The 18752-nt window shown below is 60.6% G+C and overlaps 1 protein-coding gene across 8 annotated transcripts in view; it reads right to left on the bottom strand.

Annotated features, from left to right (window-relative positions):
- Positions 1 to 18752, bottom strand: part of MYRF (myelin regulatory factor) — a 36099-nt gene that overhangs the window by 4008 nt on the left and 13339 nt on the right. The window contains exons 3-25 of one of the 8 annotated variants that reach the window (XM_030810919.1): positions 18369 to 18632; positions 15302 to 15363; positions 14099 to 14378; positions 12849 to 13099; positions 12647 to 12770; positions 10427 to 10622; positions 8421 to 8497; positions 8122 to 8232; positions 7678 to 7768; positions 7091 to 7291; positions 6602 to 6713; positions 5945 to 6054; positions 5035 to 5195; positions 4888 to 4960; positions 4528 to 4616; positions 4168 to 4236; positions 3664 to 3744; positions 3411 to 3499; positions 3126 to 3317; positions 2631 to 2882; positions 881 to 983; positions 573 to 647; positions 113 to 218 (exon numbers count right to left, since the gene is read on the bottom strand). In XM_030810919.1, coding sequence (XP_030666779.1) covers positions 113 to 218; positions 573 to 647; positions 881 to 983; positions 2631 to 2882; positions 3126 to 3317; positions 3411 to 3499; positions 3664 to 3744; positions 4168 to 4236; positions 4528 to 4616; positions 4888 to 4960; positions 5035 to 5195; positions 5945 to 6054; positions 6602 to 6713; positions 7091 to 7291; positions 7678 to 7768; positions 8122 to 8232; positions 8421 to 8497; positions 10427 to 10622; positions 12647 to 12770; positions 12849 to 13099; positions 14099 to 14378; positions 15302 to 15363; positions 18369 to 18632 — 3169 coding nt within the window. The remainder of the gene's footprint in view (positions 1 to 112; positions 219 to 572; positions 648 to 880; positions 984 to 2630; positions 2883 to 3125; positions 3318 to 3410; positions 3500 to 3663; positions 3745 to 4167; positions 4237 to 4527; positions 4617 to 4887; positions 4961 to 5034; positions 5196 to 5944; positions 6055 to 6601; positions 6714 to 7090; positions 7292 to 7677; positions 7769 to 8121; positions 8233 to 8420; positions 8498 to 10426; positions 10623 to 12646; positions 12771 to 12848; positions 13100 to 14098; positions 14379 to 15301; positions 15364 to 18368; positions 18633 to 18752) is intronic. The other 7 variants (XM_030810921.1, XM_030810920.1, XM_030810922.1 and 4 more) reach the window with 7 other exon arrangements.

The following is an 18752-nucleotide window of genomic DNA, read 5'->3' as shown; positions in this document are numbered from 1 at the left end:
ATGGCTTCACTCTAACTCCCAGCTTCTGCTCCTTGCCCATTTGGGGGCCCAGTTGTGCCAGGAGAGAAGCAGCTCGGGCCTGGCCAGCCCACAGCTTCCCAGTCCCACCTACCTGTGTGTCCTGGTGGGTGTGGAGACTCTGTGGAAGGCTCCCCTCCTCACATGGCTCCTCCTTTGACCTCAGGCTGCACAGCACCACAGACACGGGGGAGGAGGAGCTGTAGACAGGCCCAGTTAGCAGAGAAATGAGGTTCTGAAGTCCCTCAACCCCAGCCCCCTCCCAGCCAGCCTGCCACACGCCTCTGAATCTCCACCCAGCCTGAAACACCGCACAATAACCAGGGCCCTCGAACAAAACCTTTCCCATCGACCATCCCATGTGGTCCTCAGCCCATGAGGCCAGGTCATTTAGCCAGTTAACCACGAAGTAGGCAATGAAGTCAGCACTCATCCCACCGTGTAGGAAATACCAGAGACTCTCCGGCTGTCCTCAGACTTGGCTGTTCTGAGGCCCTGCGGGAGATTCTCCCTGGCTCCCCTCCTGCCTCCCACTTCCGCACGCCAGCACTCACTTCATCTGCAGAGTCAGGCTGAGGTGCAGTGGGGTGCCACTGCTGACAGGGATGTGGTAGGTGAAGTTCCCAGGCCTGCAGGGGCAAAACTGGCACCTTAGCCTGAGGGCACACTGCCACCACCACCCAACCTCCCCCGTGGACTCCTCAGCCCCCAATCTACTGGAGCCCCACAGAGGCCTGGAAAGGGGCTGCCCTGCCTTATGAGGGAGGCTCCTCCCTGAGAGGGCAAGTTCTGGGCGATCTGTACCACCTGGGCTCATGTCACCTGAGGACCTCCCTGGGTGAGGGGAGGGAGCCCAGCCCACCTGCAGGCATCCCCTGGAGCACAGTACTGGGAGGTGATGGGCATCGAATTCTCCAGCACCTGGATGGAGGTCAGGGAGGGCACTGGCTCTGCAAGGAGAGAGGCTGTTGGGGCAGGAGTAAGATGACAAGGCAGGACACAAATGAGGAGCAGGCAAGTCTTTCCTTGCCAGACTTGGGGCAGTCACTGACACCTTAGTATGAATAAGTTCCAGGTTATTTTTTTCCAGACCTCCACAATGGCCAGAATCACACTACACCCTTTCCTCAGCAGCCCTAGGACTACCCAGTTCCCGTGAGCCTGATGTCTGCCTCCTCAAAAGAACTGGAACACCCAGAAGTAGGGATGGGTCTTCACATCCCTTGCCAGGTGTGCAGGAGCCGGCTCGAAGCCTTTGTTCCTGACTGCGGGCATCTCTCCCAGTTCTGGGTTCAGAAACATCAGTTACACTGGTAGCTTGAAATCAGCAGTGTTGACAGCATCACACAAATCAGGCTCCCCTCTGCCCCAAGGCCGATGATTACACCGCTACCAGCATGCTGCTCCTCGCAGCCTCCCTGAACAAACCGACTGCAGGCTGGCTGGCTGGGTAGGGGTGGGACTGAAGTGTGACAAGCCAGATGGGGGAGACAGGCCTTCTTGCTCATCTAGTTCACATACAGTCTTGCTGCTGCCTGACTATCCACCCAGGAAGGGGGAAGCTGGGGCCACTGAACATTTGCTGGACCTGGTACATTTTCAGCTGAGGCATGACCCAGGGACCCAAGGACCCCAACAGGATCCAGGACACCCTGTGTGGTCAGGACAGGTATCAGATACAGACGAGATGGAAGGTGCCCTTCCCACATCCCTTCTGGGCAAATTCCAAAGGTCAGCTCAAATGTCACCAACTCCAGAGAAGTTTTCCCTGATCCTCCCCACCTTCATCCAGATTAAGTGTCCTCCCCAGTCCCAAAGCTACCTGCATGTCCCCTCAGAGCCTCATCACACTGCTGTGTTTTCATCTCTGTGAGGTCTTTGGGGACAGGGGCATGTCTGTCTTCATCACCCCCAGTCCCCTGTACAGAGCCAGCCACAGAGTGGCAGGCAGCTCAGTAAGCGGGTGCCTGGCAAACATCTCCCCCATGGGGTTCCCCCATCACATTGAATTTCCATCTCTGTAAGCCACATTTTCCAGGCTTTCTTTTTCTTGAAGCCACAAAACCCATTAAATGAAAGTTGGTGAGAGCAGAGCTGCCTGGTTGAAGCCAGGAAGCCTCCCAGCCTCCCCTTCAACCCCCAGGGCAGCCCCCAGGGTACCTCAGAGGAACCCAGTTTGAAAACTGCAATAAAAGATTATGTAGCTTTGTTAAAACCAAAGATCCAAGGTTTGGGAAACAGTAGCGGAGACCCGGTATAACCCCCTCCCGGTGCTGGCATGGTGAAGGAGGAGCCAGGCTCGGGATCAAATACAAGCCCTGCCTCGGAGGGGCTGTATAACCCTGGGCAGGTCACTTCACCTTAGTCTCCATCCCATTTCTTCAGCTGAACAATAGGAACAACAATTCCTTTCTTGCAGGAGTGCTGTGAGGACTAAATGAGACGATCTATGTAAGGCTGCAGGCCTGATTCCTGATCCTTATTCTGTGCTCAGCAAACGTCTATTGACTGACAAGTTTGAACCCAGACAGTCACATGACTGGGCTGAGGTTGGCCCTGGCCAGTGAGCCTTGCCAGGCCGGGCTGGGTAGTGTCAGGGGTGCGGCAAGTACCTGACTGGCCCTGGGCCCAGGTGGGCTGAGCAGGGCCCATGCTGGACTGGGGGGCCCTTCGGCGGGCCCGGCCATGGAAACCAAGGCTGGGACTGTTCTTGGCTTTGCCCTGCCCCCCAGGGAAGGGGACTGCAGGGCTGGCGAGAGGCTCCAGACTCTTGTGATGCTTGGAGTGGCCAATGCCATTGACTGAAAGACCCCAGGACTTGGCTCTGATGTTGGTGACTGGCAGAAGGGCCATCTGGCTGGGGCCTGTGGATAGAACCAGGGACAGGCTGAGAAGTGGGGAGCTGGCTGCTTCCTGTCCAGCTGTCTCTAGGGCCCCACAAGACTGAGTGAACCCCATGTGTCTCTTGGTCCTCTCAGGGGAACTTCCCAGTCATTGTCCAGAGCCTCGTTCTAGGCTCCAGGAGACCCTCCCACCAATGAGTATTTGGGCCTTTCTCTCTACTCAGGTAGCCCCCGCCCCAAGCCCCAGCCCAGAGAAGGCCTTACCTGAGCGGTTGGTGCTGGGGCTGGGACTTGGGCTGAGAACATGGCCAGGGTTAAAGCTGGGGCCAAGACTAGGACCAGTGGTAGGGTTGGTGGTGGGTGAGGAACAGCAGATGACAGGGCAGGGGTGGCTGGAACACAGGTCCAAGGCGCGGACAGCAGAACCTGGGGCCGAGCTGGTAAGGCTGGTGGTCACTGAGGAGGCCAGAGGCTGTATGAGCCGGAGGAGCCCCAAAGACAGAACATAGCAACCTCCCTGTCCCACCTCAGACCTGCCCAGACACGCACCCAGCAGCAAAGAGGGCTGTATGCCTGGTAGCCCAGTGGTTACGGGGGACTGTCGGAGCTGCGTGGTCCCAAAGCTCTGGCTGGACCTGCTGGGGAAGGATGGGCTGAGCTCAGAGGGGCTGGGAGAGCTTGAGGGGAGAGGGCCTGACAGTCCTGGAGAGGAAGGAGGGCAGGAAGAGGCAGAGAGGGAGGGGAGGGAGGCAGGAAGAGGGGCAGCAGGAGCCAGAGGAGAGGGGCGCCGGTCAGCACGTACCATGGGCACAAGGCCTCACTCCCCCCAGGGGGCTGGGGCCGGAGCAGGGCCAGGAGACAGGAAGTGGACACGGCAAAAGAGCTAAGGGGCAGCAAAGAGGCAAAGGGTGAGACAGGCAAAGGGGAAGAGAGAAGAGAAGACACAGTCAGAGGTGGCCCCAGGAGCTGGGGGTGACTGTGGGCTCACAGAGCCCAAGGCCCTGCCCTGGCCCTCCTTCCCCCTACCCCATGTTCCAACCCCAGCCCCTCAGACAGCCCTGACTTGCAGGCCCAGCTACCTGGAGGGGCACTAAACAGGCCAGACAGAAACATCGGCGTCAGCAGGGACTGGGAAAGGCTGCCCGCCCTCCAAGGAGGCCCTCCCTGGACCCCCACAGCACCCCAGCAGGCTGAGAGGCTAAGGATGAACTCCTTTAGAGAAGACGGTCCCATGGCTCTCTGACCTGGGACTGCCCACCAAAGCCCCACCTGGCCTGGCGGCTTGGCTTGGCCTCCAGGAACCTACCCATCAGTGTCTACCAGGTCCTCCTCTGTGCGCAGGCTCAGCACGTACAGTGTGGACATGGACACCACGCTGGAGCCACAGAAAAAGGTGACCGTTAGAGCTGGAGCCACCATCCAGTGCCCTCTCTCTAGGACAAGGCTGTGGTCCTTGCTCCTGAGGCTGGGCTCCCAGGTGATGCCTGCAAAATGGGTCACCCCAGAGGGGAAGAGGCAGAAAGGCCCACCTCACCGAGACCTCAGCTGCCTGATCTCCCAAGCTACATCCTCCTCTTCCCCCAGGCCTGAGCCCATGGGCAGCTGACTCCACTGGGCAGCTCCACTCCCCTAGTCAGCCACCCTGAGAGCCCAGGGGACAAGTCACCTGAAGGCCATGACCACCACCAGGGCAATGATGGTTCCCTGCAGGAAGCGCTGGCTGATGCAGGCCTGGTCCGGAACCACGGACGATGACTGAGGACCAAGAGGAAAAGTGCAAATGCAAAGAGGGCCAGGCTGAGGCTGCCCCCAGTGGGCTCTGCTGGAGGTAGGGGAGGCGGTTAAGGGGGTGCCCCATTTCCCCAGGGGGAAAAGGGAGAAGAAAGAGAAACGGGGCTGGGAGGGCTACAGAGTCACAAGGAGAGGGAAGCACCAGAAGCAGTGAGGCTGGAGAACTGCAAGCTGGAAAGGGAGGCCACAAGGGGGCCCCCTTTCCAACCCACCTGCCATCCCTGCTCACCCTTACCTTGCTGGCCACCTTAGGGGGCCTCTTCTTGTGGGGGACGCTGCCCGCCCGGCTGAACTGGCTCCCTGCATGGCTGCAGCAAGAGGGCCAGGATCAGGGGTGTCCCTGGGAAGAAGGGTCTCACCTTCCCCCACCCCGCACCCCTACCTGAAGGCGCCCGAGCTGCCAGTGGACTTGAGGCTGTCGAGCCGCCGCAGCTTGGCCAGCTTGTGGCTCCAGCGCTCCAGCTCATCAATGCGCGTCTCCAGGTTGTCTGTCAGCTTGCACAGCTCCTTCACGGCCCCCACATTCTCCATGAAGATGCGCTCCTGCCATGGGCCAACACAGAGGGCCCAGTCAGCCCCGGGAGCCCCAGGCTGCCAGACATCAGGGGGCAGGAGGGGCGGCCACTGTCCTTGGCCACTGGGAGGCCCTCAAAGCCTCCCTACCTGGGCGGGCCCCTCCAATCCAGCCTCGGCTCCCACAGCTCCTGTGCCTGTCTCCAAGCACCACCTCTACCTCTGCACCTTCACCTGGGCTGTCCCACCTGCCTGAATGGCCCTCCCCACTCCCTGCCAGAGCTCTCTTCTAAGCCTGAAGGCTGCAGCCCCGGGATCTGCCCCCTCGGATGACTGGTGTCTCAGATGTCAGCACTTTACTATTCAGCTGGGGTGGAGACCTATTACATGCCTCCTTGGCGCCCAGACTCAGGACAGGTAAGTGACAAACGTCGTCCTCACAATAAACCACGTATTTCAGCCTGGAGGTAACCATACGAGGATGTCTTTGCAGTTCTATTACCGCCCTCATTTTACTGGGGGTGGAAGGCCATGGCCCTCCGCAGGGTTTCTCTTGCCCTTGATCACACAGGCTCCAGGGGCCAAATCCCTACCCACTCATCTCCTTGAACACTCACCCCTTCCCTGTGGGGTGCAGAGGGCGCTCTGGAGGCAGCATGAGAGCCGAGGGTGTTCCTGCCTCTGCTGTGCAGTGCCCCCCAGTATCTATGGAGGTGATGAGTGTCCCCCAGCTAGCTCCCCTTGCCTCTGGCCTCCCTCCCATTCCCCCACCCACAGACCTTGTTCACCACCAGGAAGTTCTCTATGGTTTTCCCATTGGCAAAGACCATGTCGCCGGTGTCTTTCACAGCCTCAGGCAAGATCTCCTTCACCTCCTGAGCGATGACACCTGGGGGCAGGGGATAAGCCAAAGATGGGTGGGGGGGTGGTAAAGGGCTGCTCACAGCTCTGTAATGTACGGTGGGAGCAGGATTGGAAAGGGTGAAGTTCTGGAACCCAGAGATTTGGATTCCAAGGAGCCCTGGAGCAGGGGGATCCCACGAACCAGTGTTCACAGGATTGCAATTCCAGGGCTCAGGTGTAAGGTTCCTGGGCTGGGGTGGGGCGGATTCCTGGGGGTAAGGATCCCAGGGGGAGTGGGTAGTATTCTGGCAGGTTAAAGGTAGGATTCATCTAGCGCAAAGGGCGAGGGTCCCTGGGCCGCGATTCTCGGATTTCCACTGACAATGGGGCGAGGTTCCGGGGACCTGGAGAAGTGCGATTTTCCAAGGTGTGAGGGGCAGGACTTCTAGAAGGCATGATTCCCAGGGGCGCAGTTCCGGGAGTCAAGAGGAGGGGTTTCTGGGAGTAGGATTTCCAGGTGACAGGGGGCGAGGTCACTGAGGCCCGAAGTTTCTGGGTTTCCGGACCCCAGTTCGCACCAGCCCGGTCCCTACCCGTCTCTGGCGCGGTGGCCTCGATGCCCGCGCTGGCGGCGAACTCGGGCTTGTATCTGTAGTGCACCAGCCGCATGCGCGAGATCCTCTTCAATTGCTCGGTGGTGTCCACCTGCGGGGAGCCAGGCCCGGGAATGAACCCCTCCCCTCCTGCGGCCGTCCCGGAGCAGGCCCCGGAGCAGGCCCCGGAGCCCAGGAGGGCGGCAACCTGGAGGCTGCAGGGAGCCAGGCCCGGGAATGAACCCCTCCCCTCCTACGGCCGTCCCGGAGCAGGCCCCGGAGCCCAGGAGGGCGGCAACCTGGAGGCTGCAGTGCGGAGAGGAGACCCCACTACTGGAGTCGTTAGATCGGGATTCGAGGCCAGTCTCCCTCCCTTCCTTCCCCGGCAGCCCCGCCTTTCCGCGTGGTCACGCCCCCTCCCCAGGAGCCCCGCCCCCGTGGCCCGCTCCAGCCTCTGGCCCCGCCGGGCCCCCACAGCCCTGTCCCCACCTCCTGCACGTGTTCTTTGGCGCGCAGGTCGGAGGGGTGCATAAGCGAGCCCATGACCTTGACATTCCCGTGCACAACCAGCGCCTCATCCGGCCGGTCTGTGTTGATGCCCACGCGGCCGTGGTGGAAGACGGTGTCGGGCACCTGTGCTCGCTGCCACAACACATCGCTGTCGCTCTCGAACTGGCCTGGGTTGGAGGCCTACCGCGAGTTGGGGCTGGATCAGTCCTGGGGGATAGGGAGGGGACCTGCAGGGCCCTGGGAGCAGGGGAAACTCCACAGCAGCCCCTCCCCTTCCAGCCAGGGTTTCTCACTGCACCAAGCCCAACTTGAACTGTCCCTCCCATTGTGACAACTTTTTGTCACTTGTGGGATCCCAGAAGCTACCAGGTCTTTGTCCACCTCCCTGCTTTACTGTGGAGACTCTGCAGCCCAGAGAGGGCGGGAGCCTTGCCCAAGGCCACACAGCCAGTGCCTAGCAGGATGAGCATGCCCACTCCTGACTCTCAGTACCCGGGTACTTCTGCTTGCTGTTTCTCCCAGTCCTGGGGAGGGCTGTCTATGCCCTGGGAGGAGGTGGCCCTCACCCGCACGATGATGCGCTCTGAGATCTGGGCGGCCAGCGTGTAGTTCTGGTTCTGTGCATGAGCCTGGAGGGCCACCACCAGCATGAAGTACCTGGGACACACAGGGATCTCAGAAGTACCCAGGGCCTGCCCCCTCCCCAGGGCCACCCTTTCCCTGGCCAGATGCATGTTCATCTCACCCCATCCTACAGAGGAGGAACCCGAGCCTCCACCAGGGGGCAGAAATTCCCCAGGGCCCACAGCAAGAAGCCAGGGCTGTTTCTCAACCCAGAAGCCAGGCTTCTGCTCTTCCCATCCTTAAGTCAATGAAGGGCTCTAAATCTCAGGTCTCTCATCTGTGAAATGGCTCAGCCTGTAGGACTCTGTGCCTGGTGTGCCACACAGGGCGGTGCCTTCCTGCCTCAGAAATGGAGGGGTTCCGGGGCAGGGCCCCCACCTGCTCACCTCTGGTCGGGGTTGGGCTTGCCCTTCTTACGCATGTTGTTAGCGGTGGTCTCGCTGAAGTGCAGCCGCCCCACAGTCACCTTTGTGACCTGCTCAGGGGGCAGACTGACCCTGCAGAGGAGAGGCAGAGTGCTCAGGGGGCAGGGAGGGAGGCTGCAAGAGCCACACCGCTGAGGGGCACCCAAGCCAGCGATGTAGGCGAGGTGGACACCCTGGGTACCTCCCTGGCCCCTCCATTCCCAAGCCAGCTTTAGTGTGGACCCTTCTAGGTACCACCCCCAACAGGGTCAGACACTCACGTGACCGGGTTGAAGGGCCGCTTGCTCCGGTCTGACTGGGACTGTTCGATGTTAATGGACTGGTTCAGGGCCTCCAGCTGTGGGGAGTGAAGCCAGTGGCACCTCGGGACGGGGCTACCCAGTGGGTCCTGCCCTCCTGCCCCCTCTCAGCCAGGCCTGGCCCAGCTAGAGCTCACCAGGAAACAGGGCAGCACCCAGTCCTCAGCCGAGATTCCCACAAGCTCAGATGCCTTCTGCATGGTCACACCCCCCCAACACCCTACTTCACACCCACACCCTCCTCACCCCCTCACAGCATACCACTCCCCCAACTTCTGCACAGCTACGCATGCACAGCCACGCATGCACAGCCACTCCCCAAACACCCACACCCCCATTCCACACCCACACGCTCCCCCCACCTCTGCATGTATGCACATACACACACACACACACACACACTCACACACTCACAGCCCCACCCTCCCTCACGTCCATACCCACACACCTCACAGCAGCCTCCAAGCCCATCCACTTGCACCCAGGCCCACTCACTCCCCAGATCCTCTCCATACCCACGTCTCCTCTACTCCTCCACGTGCACTGGCAGAGCCATGCCAAGGTACCATGCCTGGCTCACTCATGACACCGAAGCCGACAGACCCAGCCATGCCCCCAGGGAGCTCATAGACTCAAAATCAGCCACTACTGGGGTTGTGCTGTGGTGCCTCCCAATGGGCCTCAGGGGAGGGGCCCCTGGGGAGGGGACCAGCATGGAGTCTGCCTGGAGAGGAGGGATGGGTGTTGGGAAGGGCATCCAAGGCAAAGGGAGCCGCAGGGTGGAGGGCAGGGGCTGCAATGGGCACAAGAGGTTTGGGGTACCACAAGTGGCAGAGCTGGAGCGGAGGGCAGGGCCCCCAAGGCCCCCGTGGTGCAGTTTGGAAGCCAGGGCTTTGCTGGGAGGACACTGGGGGCCTTGGTAGGATAGGGAGTGCCGTGGCCCCGAGTCTCAAGTGGGGCAGGAGTTGGGGGTCCCAGCTGCCGTGGACATTCCACAAGGAAGGGAGGTAACCCAGACCAGGGGAGGGACAGGAAAGAGTCAAGGACTGGACTAGGTAGAGGGATCTTCCAGGGCAATAGCAAGGCCAGATGCATGATGAGGTTGGGGAAAGAGGGCCCTGACCCAGATTTGTGGCTCAGGTAACCAAGGCCCTGTGCTCCATTCCCTGAGAGGGGAGCCCAGGGTGGGAGGCAAGTGTGCAGGGAGTTTAGTTTGGGACCTGGAGCTGAGGCACCTGGTAGAGGGCTCAGGAGATGGGTCTTGACTGGGGTTGCAGACTTGGGAATCACAGGCTGGAGCAGGAAACGGGGCAAGAGGGAGGCAGGGAGCAAGGAGGCAGGGAGGCAGGGTAAGGTGCCCAACGAGAGGGAGGCAGGCTGAGGAGTCTAACGTTTAAGGGGCAGGCACAGGGCGAAAGGGAGGCAGGGAGGCAGGTTGAGGAGCCCAACAAGAGGGAGGCAGGCGCAGGGCGAGGGGGAGGCAGGCTGAGGGGCAGGCACAGGGAGAAAAGGCGGGAGGGCGGGGTGGCAGTGGCAGGGTGGAATCTAGTTTACACACACATACACACACACACGCACACACATGCTTGCCTTTTTTTTTTTTTTTTGAGATGAAGTCTCGCTCTGTTGCCAGGCTGGAGTGCAGTGGTGTGATCTCAGCCCCCTACAACCTCCGCCTCCCAGGTTCAAAGGATTTTCCTGCCTGCCTCAGCCTCCCAAGTAGCTGAGACTACAGGCCCGTACCACCACGCCTGGCTAATTTTTGTATTTTTAGTAGAGATAGGGTTTCACCATGTTGGCCAGGCTGGTCTTGAACTCCTGACCTCAAGTGATCTGCCCGACTCCCAAAGTGCTGGGATTACAGGCACGAGCCACAGCACCCAGCCAACCCTTGCTTTTTCTGGGATCTTTCAATGCCCCCCAAAGGGCCCTCCTGCCCTCCCTTACTTGCCAAGCCCCAAACTTGCCTTCACTCCGTGCAGCTTCAGATAGAAGCAGTCGAGGGGCTTGAGGCCCTCGGGCGTCTTGACATACTTGGGCTCGCCCAGCATGCCGATGTACACCGTCACCTGGAAGTGGTTCTTCTTCTGGCACACAAAGGCGTCGTCGCCCACAGAAAAGTTGAAGCCCTTGTCCGCGTCCACGCGGTAGGTGAGCATGGGCCTGGGGGACGGGTGAGGGCACTCCCCTGAGGCCCCAGAGCCAGGCCTGGAACATCAGTTCCTCCCACCTGCTGGGTTCCAAAACCATTTCCCACCCCACACCCCTGCATCCTCAAACTACCAATGCGGCTGCCCCCACTCCTGAGAAATGGAAACTGAGTCCCGGAGAGGATTCTAGTACAGGGCTGCAAACTCCTCAGACAACATTCTCTCCTCTACCCCATGCCTTAGGCCACCACCCTGCCCTGGTGATGGGGGAAGCAGGGTCAGACCCTGAGGCCCACCAGGCGGGAGGGAAATCCTGAGCAGGGGAGGGCTTGACTGCCCTCCCCACACTTGGCTCCTTCCCAGAAGGCTGCCTGAAGCCCCCTCACTCACCCGAGAGGGACTGTGTCTGCAGAGCCTCACAGAGCCTGACAGCTAGTTGCCCTGGAAACGGTGGAACCAGGCGCCTGCTCTGCTGCAGACCCAGCCCCTGCCCACCGGCTTGCTCAAGCCCCCAGATGCCCTCATTCCCACTCCCTCCTCATTCCTACTCCCTCTGTCTGCCCGGGGAGGGAAGGGGCACTCCTGGACTCTCCCTCAGACTCAGCCTCAGTTTGCCCATCTGTTGCTGGGTTCAGTGTCCCATGTTCGGCCCCTTTGGGACACCTCTAGTTGACAGTAAAAAGAGCAACTGGGCCAGGTGCAGTGGCTCACGCCTGTAATCCCAGCACTTTGGGAAGCCGAGGCAGGCAGATCACGAGGTCAAGAGTTTAAGACCAGCCTGGCCAACATGGTGAAACCCTGCCTCTACTGAAAATACAAAAATCAGCCACCTGTAGTCCCAGCTACTTAGGAGGCTGAGGCAGGAGAATCGCTTGAACCCAGGAGGCGGAGGTTGCAGTGAGCTGAGATCACGCCATTGCACTCCAGCCTGGGCAACAGGGCAAGACCCTGCCTCAAAAAAAAAAAAAAAAAAAAAAAAGAGCAACTGTTGGCCTGTGCCTTAGCACACCCTCACTCAGGTCCCCAGGTACAAGAGTGGCCACAGGAGTGCCCAGTGCTGGCCTGGAGGAAGCTGGGCAGGAAGAATGCTTCCAAACTTGTGGGAAGAGGCCTCTGGGCCTGGCCAGTGTTGCCAAAGGCCTGGGCTCACCTCCTCTTCCCTCCCGGAGCTCCACCCACCTGCCTGACCTAGCAAAGCACCCAGGAAGTGCCTGGGCCACTTCCGGGGCTGCAGCTGCCAAGCTTCCTGGCCTTGGGGCCTGGGGTGGCAAGGGTGGCCCAAAGAGTATGGGAGTAAGAGTAGGGGGTTTCCTCCCCATGCCAGAGAGGCTGGAGTGCCATACGACTGCACCCCCACCTGGCAGGACTTCATGGGACCCTTCAGCCACCCCAGCAGCCAGATGCCCCCAGCCCTGGGGCTGCTGGCTAAGAATTCCCCCAAAGCCTGGAGCACCCAACTCCATGCAGCTGGTCTAATCCACTGGCCCAGGCCTGGCAATATCCACAGTTACCCTGTCACCCGCCCACTGGCCTTCTCAGGGAGCCAGGGGAGTGGTCCCCACACGGCTCCCGGCCTGGGGCCTGGAAAGATGGAGCCATCTGGGTGTTGAGGGGGCACTAGGAATGCTCAGGCAGCCTCTGATCTGATCCTCCCCAGCCCCTCCTTCCTCCCTCTAGGGAGGGGGCTGTCAGGAGGGCCCAGCTTGGGCTCAGCTTCCGCTACCTTCCTGGAATGCAGGGGGAGGAGGTGGGGAAGGAGGAGCCGGGGGGTGGGGGGGGAAACACCCATCTGCCCACTTCTCCCTGACTTGGTTCCCAGCTGCCCCTCCCTGGCAGTCATCACCTTCTCAGGGAGGCCTGGGGCTGGCCTAGGAGTCAGGAGCCCTGAGTGCCAGTCTTGGCTCTTCCTTGAGCCTGTTTGCTCTTCTGTGAAATGAGTGCTCCCAGGCCCTGCTCTAGGACCTTGATGGGGTCCTGGGCTGGGGCGTCCCAAGATGGGGTGGCCTGGAGGAATGGGGAATGTCGTAGGGCACTCACAGCTCCTTGTAGTTAGCATCGTACAGGGTCGCCCACTTGTTCTGCTGATGGGGCTGCCACTTGATGGACTGGTAGTTGGGGTCCAGGTAGGAGCCACTGAGGCTGTCACTGTCCTGCAGGAGGCCTGGAGGGAGGGAACGCCCATGTGGGCCCTGCACCTTGGGTCCCACACCCCATCTTGAAGAGTTGGCCAGCCATGTACCTGGGGAGGGGGCACCTGGCGGGTGCCAAGGCGGTGTCTGGACACGGGCAATGCTGAGAGGCAAGGAACCAGGGCCCGGGGAGAGCGGACCCTGGGGAGGCCAGGGTGGCGATGGGGCTCGAGTGGGGTGCAGAGGCAGGGCTGTCACGGTCCCGGGCTCCTGTTTGATCATTCCATTCAGCATCTGGGTGTTGAGCGTGCTGGGGGGGGATTCAGAGTGCTTCCTCTTCTTGGAGGGATGTGTGGGGAGCCTGGGGAAACAGCAGTGTGCGCCGTGGGGGCTGGCTCTCCCTGGGCCCCTCCCACTGGATATCCACCTCTCTCCCCTCTCTAGCCTGTTTGGGCCAGGATATGCCCCGCCCAGAGGACACCTCCTGCAGGAAGCCCTCAGGCTTTGCCTCCTCCTAATCCCCATTGCTTCATGCTGTCATTTTCTGCTTCCATCACTCTTCGCTTCCCCCAGACTGTGGACAGGAGCCACACCTGACTTGGTGTCTCCATCATGCCCAGCAACATGGCTGGCTCACAGAATCACAGCAATCGCTTGAGGAATGAATGAGTTTGTCCCTGCCTGCAGTGTCACACTCAAGGTCACCCTTTATAGTGGGGGCTCTATGGAGAGCAGGCCCTGTGATCAGAAACAAGCCACAGATGGCCTTGGCCACAAAAACCAGGGAAGGGGAGCTTCCTGGGGTGGGGAGTTTAAAGGGGACTGCACAGCACTCCTTCCCCTTCTGGTTTACAAAATGTTTTGACAGCAGAACCTTCCTGTGAACTAAACCTTTCATGGAATCTCCACATGTAAAACAGATGAAAAGACAATCCTGCAGGTTGAGTCAGAGTGGGGGGCTTGGGTCTAGGAAGAAGACTCCTCAGAAACCTGAGGGTTCCATGAGACAGCTGCAAAATCACTGGGGTCTGGGTAAGAACACAGCCCCGGGCCCAGTCCTGGCTCTGCCCCTGGCTCATGATCTGGGCAGGACATTTCCCCCACCAGAACCTCAGTTTACTTATACCTGTGCCCACCAGATAAGGTAGTTGTGAGCAATTAGCCATGGCTGTAAACCCCTCAAGGTATTGCTGGGTAAACATGTGTAAATATGTTGACCCCCATCTGCCCTGCAGAGCCTTCTGCCCTCCCTGGGTGCATCCCGGTCCCTACCTCCCTCTCTGGCCTGCCCGCTGCCCTGCCCACCCTGGTCCCTGCACCCCACCTTTCCACCCCAGGGAGCCAGCCACCCACGTCTTACTCAGCTCCGTGCTGCTGCAGGAGCTGGTGCAGCATCTGGGACTGCTGGGTGTGGTGGAGATCAGCGGGCACCAGCCCCTGCCCCATGGCAGCATAGGGGGGGATCGGGGGCTCGGCCTTCATGTACAGATCCCGCTGCAGGACAGGGTAGTGAGGTGGGGGTGGTGGGGGTGGCGGGGGGCCTGGCAAGTGGGCTGGAGGTGGGGGCGGATGCTCCAGGCGGGAGGGCACTCCCACGTGGCACAGCGTCTCAGGGGTTATCGTGCGCAGGAGATGGGGCTCTGCAGGAGAGACGGGGGAGCAGGCATCTGAGACCAACCTCACTCAGGCTCCTGGGCACCGTCCTCCCCAAGACAGAGTCTCCTGCTTCCACCCTGTCCTAAGCCAAGCCCGGGGGCTGCCCCCCACCTACCCTAGGTGGGAGGGCCGTTGGTCAGCCACCTACTAGAGGCCTGGGCAGAGAGGCACAAACCTGCCCAAGGAGGGGCAGCCTTTCACCTCATCCTAGCCACCTCCTGCCCCCAGGCTGGGCCAGGAGAATCCAAGCCAAATCTAAAGGTCCCCCTCCATCCCCATCTCCTCTGAGGCCTGCTCCTCCTCTGGGCCTCAGGAAGGCGTCTCCAGAGACCCCCAGCCCAGGCCTGCCCAGTGCTCCCCCCAGCGGCAGGCAGCCCCTCTTCTGGGCTCTCAGGGGCCAACCCCCCAGCCTGAGTGGGGAGGCCCCAGCTCCCTTTGTTCCCCAGGAGGCATTCCAGGGATGTTTTTGGTAAGATAAACAGAACTCTTGACCCCAATCCGGACTGCGGGGAGCCTGCTCCCGTGGTGGTTCTGCTCTTGGCCACCCGGGGGCCGGGGCACCCCTGAGCACCTCTAAGGTGAGGTGGGCCCGGCCTGGGAAGCCTGCGCCCAGGCTGCACCCACAGCCTTCCCCAGCCACCCACTTACCGCCGAAGGGTGCGTCCATGATGGCGCAGGCGGGCAGGCGGGTGGCATCACCACGGGGATACTTGCTCAGAGGCAGGGCCAGGCTCCCCACCCGCCCGTGGGGAAACAATAGCCAAGCGCCAGGGAGTATTTGACCAGCGATAATCTCAGCCCGTTGGGCAGCCGCTGGCCCCCTCCCTCCTCCCCTACCTCCCTGATAAGGCCGCCCCAACCACTTGCCCAAACCCTGGAGCAGGAGGGCGGTGCCCGCTGGACTCACCATTCACCTGCTGGGGGGAGTAGGCCTCGGAGCCCGAGTCTGGGGGAGAGTCCGGCAGTGTGCTGCGAGAGCCAGGGGAAGGGGCCGGGGGGTGAGCAGCTGAGCCTCTGCCTTCCAGCTGGGCAGCTCCTCTGCATGGTAGGGTCCCACAGCCCCCCAGAAGCTGGGGACACTGAGGTTTCGTCACATCCACCCTTAGGGGCATTTCTCTGTACCACCCACATTGGGGTGCCTGGCAAGGCCTGGGGCCGAATTGTGGGTAGGGGGCCGCCCAGGATCCCCTCAGACCTACAGGGCACTTGGGGGACAGTTACTAGTGTCCTTGATGATGGCACAGGAACTCAAAGACTCCTGCCCCAGACCGAGGGCCAGGCCTTCTTCTCTCTTCCTGCACCCACTGAAGCCCCACAGCTTCCTGGAAATGCAGGGTCCTAGGGGGCTGGGCCTCAGGGCTTTCAGCAGGTCATGGGGGGCTGCCCTACCAGAGGCAGGTGTGGACTGGGAAGGGAGCCAGCATCACCGGGCCTGGGTTTATTTTTTTCTTGCAGGTTTCACTTTTATCAGTGTTCAGGAAAAAGAACAAACTCAACCCAAGAGGTCAACACGTCCTGCGTGAACCCTGTGCTCACCCAGCAAGTGGGAGGCTGTGGCCACATGGGATCCAGCTCTTTGGCCATCCCTGGTCCCCACATCTGGAGCAACTCCCCATTCCCGTGCCCAGGGAACTGCCAGAGAGGCCATGGCCCTGTTGTGGACACAGCCCCGGGGCTGGCTCCAGAGTCCCCCTGCATCCCTGTGCCAGCCGCCCACCCACCTTCGGGGCCTCATGTAGAGACCTACACAACGATTCAAGAACACAGACCCTGCAGGTTTTGTGTGAATGATACAAAAACGTGTATGGGGACTCAAACCCATACTCCTCGCCACAGCCTCAGGCCCCCTGGGCTGCCACTCCATCCTGCACTTCCCTGACAATGGCCCGGCCTTCTGTAATGTGTTAAGGTCTTTCACACCCCGCAGTCCCTGCAGTCCCATGCCCCAAGTCCACAGCACCTTGTGTTCTCTCCTCTCAAGTTCCTCTGGCATCTGATTATTCCTCTACTTGGAGATGTATTGGTGAATACCTCTCCCCAGTCAGGCTTCAGGAGCCACTGCAGAGCCGTGTGTCTGTTTTTGCTTTGTTTTTTTTGTGTGTGTGTGAGACAGAGTCTCGCTCTGTCGCCCAGGCTGGAGTCCAGTGGCACAATCACCGCTCACTGTCACCTCCACCTCCCAGGTTCAAGCAATTCTTGTGCCTCAGCCCCTCAAGTAGCTGGGATTACAGGCATGCGCCACCACACCTGGCTAATTTTTGTATTTTTAGTACAGATGGGGTTTCACCATATTGCCCAGGCTGGTCTCGAACTCCAGGTCTCAAGTGATCTGCTCGCCTCAGCCTGCCAAAGTGCTGGCATTACAGGCGTGAGCCACCACGCCTGGCCTTTTTTTTTTTTTTTTTTTTTCGAGACAGGGTCTTATTCTGTCCCCAGCAGTGGCATAATCACAGCTCACTGTAGCCTCGACCTCCCTGGCTCAAACTATTCTCTCACCTCAGCCTCTTGAGTAGCTGGGACTATAGGCACACGCCACCACACCCAGCTAATTTTTGTATTTTTTGTAGAGACGGGGTTTCATCATGTTGCAAGCTGGTCTTGAACTCCTGGGCTCAAGCAATCTACCTACCTTGGCCTTCCAAAGTGCTGGGATTACAGGTGCGTGCCACCACGCCCAGCCTCATGTCTGTCTTGTTTATCACCTAGACCCAGGCCTGGCCCTGGGTCCCTCCCTGGAGTGGCCCTGGCCACAGAGTCCCTGTGTGGCTCTGGACAAGCGCCTTTCCCTCTCTGAGCCTCAGTGTGCCATTAAAATCCTGACAGGAGCAGCGGCCAGGGCTCCTTGTGGGGTCTCCCAGGAGCTGGATACCTGGGAAAGCTGATGAGCTCACATAATCATAGGCACGTGATACAGCAGCGGGCACCAGCAGGCGCTTACCAAATGTTAGTTCTCCTCCCTCTGCCCCCAGGGGCTTGTAGTTTAGGAACAGCCTCACAGCCTCAAGCAAACAGTTTGCCTTCTGCAGCATAGGTTCACCCATGGCACCCCAAGCCTGGCTTCCACTCCCTTCTCCCCAGAAGCCACGGAGCTCAGGAAGCATGGCTGGCCATGTGTCCGTGGCCACCATGCACCCAGGGCTTCCTCTGTGCCCCTGCTTGCTTCCCACGATAATCTTAAGGGGTAAGCATTTGAGGGCTCACTTCACAGAAGAAACTGAGGCCATGGGTTACGGAGGCAGAGGGCTGATAAATGGGGAAGCTGAAGCTGGAGCCAGGCTGTCTGAACACAGAGTTCATGCACCTAGGGGCCCCTACGTTTGCCCTGAGCTCCCCTGCAGACCCACACTCCTAGCCTCCCTCTGTGAGCATGTGCCCCGGGGGCTGCCCTGCAGTCTGGCTGGCCGGGTGGCTGCCTGGAACCTTTGGTCAAAGCCAGGCCCAAAGTTCAGCCCTGGGTCAGGCCCCTGGTGTGGACTCCTCAGAAAGATGGGGGGAAGGGCCTGGGTTCTGGGCTCCATGAGGCTTGCTTGGGTAGTGGGGAACTGAGGTGCCACATCTGAGCCATGGGCCAACTCCTGTGGCCACAGTACACGTCAGCTGGATGCGTGAGTGGGTGGGCCCGGCGTGCGTGCACGGGTACGCAGGTGTTCCCATGAAGGTAAACAGTCACAGCCTCCAGTCCCGCCGCCTCCTGTCCACTCTCCACACAGCGTCGAGATTTTTCTAGCACTTACGTCAGCCCTCATCACTCCCCTGCTTAGAAGCTTCGTGGCTGCCCACTGCCTCAGAACAAAGCCCAGGAGTCCCCCCTTGGCCTGGACTCATCCTCCCTTCCCTCACCTGCCCACGCACAGCCAGTCACCCAGCCCATCCCATGCCAGGCCAGTGCCTAGCACCTCCCAGGTCACGGCCACAGCCCTGCTCCCTGCCTGCCCCTATGCCGCTGTGTCCCCCTACTCCCTGCCCTCACTCACCCTGGGGCATAGGGAGCCTTGGGCTCGGCCTTGATGGGGGGCCCGGCGCCCACTGGGAAGGGCTTGGGGGCAGCGCCCATGCCGTTGTTGTTGTTGCAGTTCAGCGGGGTACCGTAGCTTGGGGGTGGGAGGGGACCATGGCGCCCCGGGGAGGGTCCACCCCCAGGGGGGCTCAGGTGGTGGACCCCGCTGGAGCCGGGCATCGTGGGCTGCCCATGGGAGTAGGAGGCCGAGCTGGCTGGAGCAGAGATGTCAGGGAAGCAGCTGCAGGGAAGGGGGGGCGGCTCAGCTCCAGCCAGGACCCCAGCCCCAGCAGGGAAGTAGCCGCCCCCTCCCCGCAGGGAACTATGGAGATTTCGGAGGAGTCAGTGGCTGGGAAGGGAC

The sequence above is a fragment of the Nomascus leucogenys genome, chromosome 4, assembly GCF_006542625.1.
Source record: "Nomascus leucogenys isolate Asia chromosome 4, Asia_NLE_v1, whole genome shotgun sequence".
Lineage (NCBI taxonomy): Eukaryota > Metazoa > Chordata > Mammalia > Primates > Hylobatidae > Nomascus > Nomascus leucogenys.
This window is presented reverse-complemented; position numbering and strand designations above follow the sequence as displayed.